This window comes from Gavialis gangeticus, unplaced genomic scaffold, assembly GCF_001723915.1.
Source record: "Gavialis gangeticus isolate Ggan-Ray unplaced genomic scaffold, GavGan_comp1, whole genome shotgun sequence".
Taxonomy (NCBI): domain Eukaryota; kingdom Metazoa; phylum Chordata; order Crocodylia; family Gavialidae; genus Gavialis; species Gavialis gangeticus.
The window spans coordinates 11,650,043-11,659,565 of NW_017729034.1; the positions used below are offsets into that span (position 1 = coordinate 11,650,043).

The 9,523-nt window shown below is 44.6% G+C and overlaps 1 protein-coding gene across 4 annotated transcripts in view; it reads right to left on the bottom strand.

The window, feature by feature from the left end:
* The window catches only part of POLQ (DNA polymerase theta), a 141,860-nt gene that overhangs the window by 103,283 nt on the left and 29,054 nt on the right, over positions 1-9,523 (bottom strand). For 3 of the 4 annotated variants that reach the window (XR_002099396.1, XM_019527056.1, XM_019527058.1), the window contains 4 exons: positions 8,783-8,995; positions 6,766-6,908; positions 3,892-4,096; positions 1,590-1,732 (listed from right to left, as the gene is read on the bottom strand). Coding sequence is in view for 3 of the 4 variants with exons in the window: in XM_019527056.1 (XP_019382601.1) it covers positions 1,590-1,732; positions 3,892-4,096; positions 6,766-6,908; positions 8,783-8,995 (704 nt within the window). In the remaining variant the exon portion in view is untranslated. The remainder of the gene's footprint in view (positions 1-1,589; positions 1,733-3,891; positions 4,097-6,765; positions 6,909-8,782; positions 8,996-9,523) is intronic. The other variant, XM_019527057.1, reaches the window with a different exon arrangement.

Sequence of the window (9,523 nt, forward strand, 5' to 3'; positions counted from 1 at the left end):
TGGGCAGGGAAGGAGAGCGGGGTGGGGGGAAGCGGCCTCTTCCCTGTCTGGTGGCCAGCACCCTGTGCTGCAGCTACTCACAGCCTGTGTGGGGCTGCCTGTGCCTGCTCCGGACAGCCCTAAGTGGGCTGCAAGCAGCTGCAGCAGGAAGCACTGGCCACTGGGTAGGGGAGGGGCCATTTTTCCCTGGGCTCCTTTCCTGCGCAGAGAAAAACGGCCCCCCACCAGCTCCATGGCCAGTGCTCCGTGCTGTAGGCACTCACAGCCCACGCGGGGCTGTCCAGAGCAGGTACAGGCAGCCCCAGGCCAGCTACAAGCAGCTGCAGTGTGGGGCACTGGGCATGGGGCAGGCAAGGGGCTGCTTCCCCACACCCCATGCTCAGCACCATCTTGTAACGTGGCCCCACTGCCAGGTTGGCAGTGGGGTCGTGTTACAAGCTGTTGCTGAGCGCAGAAGAAAGCAGCCCCACTTGCCGTGTGGCCAGTGCCCTGCACTGCAGCCACTTGCACCCCATGTGAGGCTGCCTGTGCTTGCTCCAGACAGCCCTGCGTGGGCTGCAAGCGGCTGCAGCAGGGATCACCAGCCATGGGGTGGGCAAGGGGCTGCTTTTCCCCACTCTCAGCACCAGCTTCTTCCCCACCGGTGTGCAGGGGATCAGGGCTGAGGGGCACTTCGAGTGAGTGGGTAGGGAGCCAGCAGAAGCACAGGGCCTGCCCCAGCTCCCCGGGGCCAGTGCCGGCAGGGCCCAGAGTAGGGTGGCACGACCGCAGCGTCCCAGCCAGCAGGGGCTCTATGGAGCCAGTCCAGCTCCCCCTCTCCCTGCTGATGCAGCCCAGCCTGGCTCCACAGACCTCTGCCAGCCTGCGCTCCATTCTGGGCCCCACCGGTGCTGGCCCTGGGATATTGGTCCCTAGATGGTGACCAGGGGGCGGGGCACCTGTCAAGGGGCAGGGCCATCCACACAGCCCTCCACAGCATGCCAAAACTGCGTAAGTGGCCCTCCGCCCAAAATAATTTCCCCCCCTTGCTGTAGTCTCCCCTCTCCTGGCTGTAGCAGATACTCAGACCCAAATGGACTAAACAGGCTTCTCAGGGATCAGCTTGCTTCCAAAAACTCAGACAGGTTTGAGCCACAGACAAGGCTCCTTTAGCTTTAAGTAGATGATATGGTCCAGCAAGAGTATATTCTTCATCAAACACCCACTGAAGTGACTAATGAGTCCAAACCATGATTAAAAATCAATTCATGTCAAGGCATCATGAGAAAATCCTCACTCCACCCTAGACCTAAATATTTAGTTTTGAAACATTTTTGTTTGTGAATATGAGACAAAATTAGGCTTAAATGGACACATGTTTAGTCTTAACTTCAGAAAGGCAGGTGTTTCCTAATTAGGATTATAAAAGTCAAACAAGTTCTAAACTGAATACTTCTTCCAAAGCATTCCACACCCTCCTCCCCAAGGGATCAGCTGAACAGAATATACAACACAAGAGACCCTGGATCCACAAGAGGCTCTGGTCTGTGTATTCTCTATTCTCCTCCACCTGCTCCAATGTCACCTGCTGTGAGAAGCAAGGAACCTACCAAATAGACTATATGCAGGTCATTCTCCAGGACAAACCCCTTCATAGCTCTCTGGAGGTCAGCAAAAATTTCCAGGGCTTCCATTGGTGAAAGAGAAGAGGAAAGAGTAGCAGAGCCAAGATGCGTTGGGCAATAGACCTCTGCTGTAATAGACACAAGTATTTTATTTAAAGGTAAATATATACTTCACTTTCAATTTACATAGTACTTAATACTACCCAAGCTTCACTGCACTTTGAGGGGTCTGAATACAGTGGTGCTCAACCTTTTTTGCCCAGTGGGCTAGATGAGCAGTGCCTGGTCTGTCCATATCAGATCTGGTTGGTGCTCCTGATCCACTGCCTGGGGCAGGTGCAGTGGGGCCCCATGCAGAGTAGTGGCAAGAGGTGGGGCAGCCCAGCCCTGATCCAGTCACACAGGAGAGGTCATGGCCTGGCCCCAACCCAGCCGCACACATGGAAGGGAACATGGCCCAGCCCCAATCTGGCTATGAGGGGAGGGAGGGGGGCACAGCCTGGATTAGGCCCACATTAGGGTTTAGGAATTTGACAGAGGGGGAGGTTGGCAATATTAATTGCCACTGCTCCCCTGCCACCAAATTTCCTGACACAGCAGGAGTCCCATGGATCAGAGTTAGCCCACAGGCTGGAGGTTGAGCATCCCTGGTCTAACAGATGGAGAAATGGAGGCAGTCATGCCCAGGGCTAGTCAGCAAGGCTAGAAATAGACATCACTGAATGAAGCAAATTAGCTGTGATCTGCTTCACTGAGCGAAATGCATGTTGCCCCTTGTCCCACCCTCAACAGTGCAGCACAAGGGGCAACATGATCTCTCTCGTTTCCTCACTCAGGCAGACTCATCCCCAGCAAATACTGGTATGGGTTTGACTGAGCAGAGAAAGCAGGGCTCCTTCTCATCCAGCAAGACCCATTCCCCTCTGCAATCCTTGTTCTTTTTGTTATGTTGCATCAATAGATTTAGAAATGACCAGTAACTGGGGTTTTCCAACTATATCGGAAACCTCATCCCTTTGTTTGTCAAGCCCCAAATCTTTTAAAGAAAACAACATAACTAGTAAGAAGCGCATATGCATTTGCAAACAACCATGTTGGAAGAAGCGGCCCTCTATCTGTTCTCTCCACCTTCTCTAGTTAATGTCATGTTAAGAAGTATAAGAAGAGGTAGAGGGCTTAGCATGGATCTACAGGAGTGATATATTTAGTAAATGTCATTATCTAGAAAAAAATGTTCCTGTTTTGCAAATATGAAATCTCTAAGGCTGTATTTTTTTAAAGGATGACAGGTGAACTTATCAAACACTCCATAGGTAATGCTTCATACAGACTGATGCAAGGTAGAAATTTTCATGTTATGCCAAGTACAGCTTTTAAAAACAGGACATTTCCCAGGATCCACTGTGCCGGTTCCCAGACACCAACAGGACAGGGCTCCTTTTTCGCATGCTAAGTAAAATAGTTTTAGCTAAATTTAATTATTCTAAATAGGGAAATATCTCAAACTAAACATGCAATTGGGGAAGAACAAAAGAAATGCCGCAAGACAACGTTTTTGGGGGGGCAAGAGAAGAAATAATGCGCCAAATCCACAGCCCACATACACAAATACTATAAGGCAGTAGTGTTCAACCTTTTGCTCATGTGGGCCAGACCAGTGGCTTGGGGCTGGTCTGTGGACCGGATCAGGCCCCACGAGCCAGAACTGCGCGCTGTGCTGCCTCCCCCAAGCTACAGGATCAAGGCCCATATCACCCAGATGTGGATCTGCATGCCCAGATTGGGCCCCAGGCCACCTTCACATGCAGATCCAGAGAGCTATCCAGCCCACAGGGCTCCCAACGGGTCCATAAATTTGGCACACGGGAGTGGTAATTGCTACTAATGCGCCCCTGCAGCTAAATTTTCAGACCCCTGGGGACCTGTGCAGGTCAAATGGCATGGCTCCATGGGTCCAGGGGCTGAACACCCACATTATAAAGCTACAATCCTTTGTAACAGCTCTGGGGCTCGCATGCCAGATGCCATGAGTCCTAATGAAATGGCCACTGCCTCCCTCTCAGAACACACACCCAAAACTAAATTAATGAAAAAGTTGAATTCACAACATCTTAAACAGACACCAAGCAAAACATGCATCTTAAGTCTCTTTCGGCCCAAGCCCAAAGTCTCCATTATAAATTTATTCCTATGCAGTTGCAAAAAAATTGTTCATTCAAAACTGCCTAAGTTGCAGTCCAAGGGAAGGAAGTGCGGACTTATAATGCACAGGAGCAACCAGCTTTACCTTTCACTCCATCGCTAGGGCCTGAAACCTGGATGAATTCATTCTGCAGCAGCCATGCCACACAAGCCTCGATAGCTCCATTCTGAACTCGGTCCTCATTTTTCTCACTCCCCTGCTCGTTATCTTTCAAACTGGCAACAAGAAGCGTACAGGAAGCGTAGGTCCAGACATCATCTGGAGTGCTGGCCACTCCACCCACGATGATCTGTTAAGGAAGGTTTCATGCTCATAAAGAAAGGAAGATATCTCCGAAAATGAACTTAAGGGAAATTAATGAATTTAGAAAACCAGAGTACAGAGTTGAGTGTCTGAGAGGAACATATGGCAAAAGCAAGTGCAAACTACTAACTCCATAAAAGAGAGAAACAGAATCTGTTTTCACAGTTATCTTGCAAAGAGAATAGATGAACTAAAAGGATCACATTGCTCCCTACAGGAAAAGAGACAGCTTGTGAATAGATTTGAAGAATACTGCCATGCTTTGGCAGATGTAACACACATGCATGCAGTCTCACTGCAGTGTAAGGAGCTTGACCCTAGCTCATAGTTTCATTGCACAGCAGTGGCAAAGCTAAGGCAGAATGTGATTCATTAATTTTTGGACGTAAAATAAAACAAGGAGCAGAATCCTGCCCATGGCTACTCATCCTGGTGAAGTTTTACTCTTGTAAATATATAACTGCTATCTTCATTTATAAAGGGTGTTATTTAAGATTTTTACTTTAAAATTATGTGATTCCTGCATTTACTCAAATATCAGATGACCCCCCCATCATTAGATTCTATATAGAAAATTTATTTTAATTTTTTTTTTTTTAAATAATTCTCCAGGTATAAAATCTAATTATTGGAGGCCTTGAATGCATGTTCCTCCCACTACTACAGCAGGGATAATAAATCTGGGATGGGTCAAGTGGCCCCACCGCCCTCTACCCCACCCCCACAACTTTTTCCCTCTGGCAGCCCCTTCCCCCATTACTGTTAGATTCTGCTCTCCCTGAGAACATGGAAGTGAGCAGGCATCCCACCCTCACCCCCCACACAAATCCAGCGGGCACTTGCCTCTCATGCCTCCCCCAGGGGTGCATGCAGCTGTTCCCCCCCACCCCGCCCTGCAGGAGCTGCCCATGGCTCCACCCCATGCCCAGCCCCAGCTGAACAGCTCCTGCCCCTGCCCCACACCCTCCCTCACTGTGGAAACCTCAATCTGCACCACCCCATACTTGTTCCCCCCAAAAAGACTTACCGGCCAGATACTGCTTTTCAAGCTGTTGGGCTGCATATCTGCTATCAGATCAGTATCAGCCGATATGGCTGGTTAATAATCGGCCATCAGTATCGGCCAAAAAAAAAAAAAAATCTTTAATGGTGCACCCCAGTACTAAAGGTTCTTTAAATTAGGGCTGAAGTTACACCTGTAGAACCTTTTCTTCAAGTTACACAACTCTTTTCAAATGTAGTAAATAATTGTTTTGGTATACAAAGCCACCACTTGCTCCTTTTCACTTGTAATCATTCTGCAAGTCTGTCTTAAGTTAAAAGCTTGAAAACATTGTTTTCCTACTTGTGTAAGTAGACCTGACTAACATCTATGGAGCAGATCTGTTCCTTTTTAAAAAGTTACATTTCAGGCTAGAACTGTACTTCAAACGTTTTCCTAATCCAGTTCTTTTCTTGCCTGCATTACTCAAAACTACTTGAAAAAGTCACGATGGTATTTGGAGCTTCGTCTAGATTTTGTATTTTTACTGGTGTCAAGAAGGGAACAGATCATAGGGATTCTTAATTAAATGGACTGATTTTAACAATCTCTTGCCATAATGTGTGTCTGTTTGGGTGGCATAGATCTTTTGGAATTAAAAACCCTTGATATCAGCAGAGAATATTTTTATACTTAAGTCTCTTCATCCCTCTAGCTATATTATGTATGGAGTATGAAGGCATACTCCATACTTAATATAGCTGAAGGGATGGGGAGAGTCATAAATAAAACTATTCCCCCTTTTGTTGTACCACTGACTTTCGTTTCATTTGTGCTGCCACAAAAAAAAAAAAAATTATGGTAGCACAAATGAGACATCTGGTGATGTCTGTTTCCACACTCAGGTTAAGGGTTCTCCTCTGCCTATAACCTAAGCATATTTAATATAGAACTGGAAAGGGCCTCCTGGGCTATTAAGTGCAGTCCCTTGCATTCACAGGCAATTGCTAACCAAAGAAATCCCCGAAGTCAGCACTTTAATTAAAGGGAACAGTGCCCAGAACACTAAAAACACCCTGCAACCTACCACAGGTAAAAAACAGAGAAGAGGGCACTGTCAATGCAAAACATTCTTTGTCAGGTCTGAATAGAAGAGCCACTTCTGGTTAGACCTGATTAAGAATGTCATGTGTTGCATTCAAAAACTTGATTAACTCTACTACACAGTCAATCTAATAAAAGTTATCTCACCCTAAGAAACCCTTTGCCTAAAGCATTTTTAACAGTTACGTATAACTATTCATCCTAAGGATAAAAGGCACACAACATAACTGCTGTGGAATAATTTACCCACATTTGACTCATGGAGACACATGAGCAGCTCTCTTACTGGATACATGCAGTCAGAAAGAGAACTGGTTAGCACTTGGCAAACAGCTACTCTGGGGTTGAAATCAACTAGGGGAGTAGATAAATTGTGTGTTTCAGGTAGTAATCTTCCTATATAGCAAGGTTACTGCATATTTCTCAAGAGAGACATTTAGTCTGGATTTGTTGTGTATCTGTCTGCTTCACTTCCACTATGCAGTAACTGTTTTGTGCGCCTGCACCCTGGCCTCACATGGACTAATACTCTAAGCAAAGATCTGATTTCCTTCCCAGGTGCCCCATACCTCAAGGATTGCTCGTATCATGCTAGAAGTAATTCCTTCTCCCTCTCTTCTGAGCAAGCAGCTGCGGACAGGCTTGAGGGATCCCTGCAGCAGAGCAATGCCTTTAGACCTCTCTGAGGGCTTGCACACTAGAATGCTCTCACCTATGAGAAAATAAAGACAAGATGCTCAAGAAACTGAAGACATTTTCAGAGATGACATGGTTTCAAGTATAACTTCTCCATGCAGTGGACATAAATCTGAACGTGCTCTGAGCATGAGTAAGAAATTTCAATATACTGCAGGCAATGTTCCTTCTAGATCCTTGAGACATTAGCGCTATAATAACTACACATAGTTCACTGAAGGCACAGTACAAAAGAGATGCCCTGAGAGCACTTGGGAAGTTGGTGGTCCCAAAGGTACAGAAATGTTATATTTGTGTAATTCTTAGCAATGTCTATCCTTTGCTGTGGAAGACTCCACAGATGCATAGTGTTAAACAGGGATCTGATCATCACTTGTTGCACTCCTTAGCATCGATTCTAGCAAAGACTCAGAAGAGGGTGATAAAATGCTGTTTCTTGCGCTGGAATTAATCAGTTCCATACTACACAGAAAAATCCATTTTTCCTCTCTTCTGCTCTCAGGATAGAAATAATTCTTACTCACAGAGTGAAACGACAGAGACTGGGCAGCTCCTATGATAAAACTCCACAAAGTTTAACTGATGCCTTACTCTAATATCACCAGTTTAACAATAATATTTCCCAAAGGTAATAACAATATATAAAACTATCAAAACAGAGACCACAAGAGATCAACCTATGTAACCATGTGTTTTGCAACTAAGTTGTCTTTGCAGTAGGAAGCATATAAAATTTATAAGACATCAGTATATCAACTCTCACTTAATAACCTTTGTAAAGAGTATTTCCAAATATTGATGCATCTTCCAAGTACAGCAAAAGAATGTATACAAAGATCCAAAAGCCACGGAACAATAATAAATACTAATACATGTATGAGATAATATGAATAGGAGAAGAAAAAAGGGGATATCGAAGACAAATAAAGAGGGACAAACATTCCATACCTGGAAAACCACTGAATACTAAAAGTCGGCTACTCCAAATAGCTGTTGAACAAATAAAACAAGCAGGCCTAGTTGATGAAAATATACTCTTTTTAAATCAAGGAACCAACTGATTTCAGTCATTTGAGATGTCTAGAACTAGAATGGACAAAGCGCTGGAAGGCCTCCAGCATCAAAGTCCTGTTCTATAACTACGTTGATCTTTACATTTCCCTTTGTTTATTAGGAAAAGTCCTACCCCTATTATCAACTTTTGTTCCAAGCAAAGCTGAAATCAATAGTTTTGTTGAACATCAACTGATGATAAATGTGTTTTATTCAATATATATGCAGCTCTTGAAACACTGGGGTTTTTTTGTTTTTGGTTTTGGCTTTTTTCTGGAATACAAATAAAAAGTCTTGATGGAGACTGGGAGAAGCACAGAAACATTTTATTCTTAGGATTCTTAAAACAAAGCATTAACTTTGGTAAGGATATTTTATAGCCAAGTTCTGTCCAGGTGGAAGGTAGAATTTTGCCAAATTTTGGATCTAAAACTTTAAACTTCATTGCTTGAAGGTTAAAATCCATTCAATGGAAACTTACAACAGAACTTTCACTCACATCAGAGATTGTTAATGCCCTGCCAGGCTGGCCATGCCCCACAGAATTAAATCAAATGAACAAATTATTAGAAGCAATAAGGAATTCAATGAAGAAAACAGACTGTTCTTCCAGTAACTGACATACAGACACCAAAATCAGTCTCATGCAGTGTAAAAGCATCCTCTGGGAATTACAAATTATATCCCCATTAATACTAAACGAATTCATCTTGATTAACTTTATCATACTGAATACCAAAGGAATTCATCATGATTAGTCACTAATTGTAAAGCACTGCCCTGGATGTAATTAGGTTAACACAGTTCTTAGAGAATGTTAATAAAGCCTCCACTTACCCACTGTGTCTGCTCCTTTTCTGCCAGCCCTCCCAGCCATCTGCTTGTAAGCCAGAATGTCCAAGAGTTTGCCACCAAACACAGGAGTTCGGATAATTACCCGGCGCGCAGGCAAATTCACCCCAGAAGAAAGTGTAGAAGTTGCTGCCAGGACTCGAATCAGTCCCTGGCGAAAAGCCCCTTCAATGACATCCCGTTCATCAAAGGTAAGACCTGAGAAGAGACTGCTTCCAGTGAGCACAGTAACAGCTTGTCTGCCATGAAGAACTGAAAATGTCATAACCACTAGTAGGAGAACCCATGCAAGAAGCAGTAATGTGTTAATGAACATTTGCCATGTGGTGATTGGATCTATGGAGGACAGTCACACAAGTAGCTTGGTCACTGTTTCAAAGTGTAATCAAAACAAAATAACTGAAGAACGTTTTTTCTTTAATCACTTAACCATTATGCAGTCTGTTATTTTAAAGTGGTGTTTCCCAAACTGTTGAGCATCTACCAGGCCGGAGGCAAGGGGAGGGTGACCAGGACACACATGAATAACAGCAGCAAATTGACAGGATCTGCTTACTTCAGCCACTGCTTCTCCCACCGGCACAGGGAAATCGATTCCAGTTGCTGAAGTAGGGATATGCAAGCACACCTGACTTTATTACTGTGGGAACTTTTCTACAAGATTTGGGAAATACTGCTCTAAAGTATTTGTAGACAACATGAAAATTAAGAAGAGCATGGTATTTA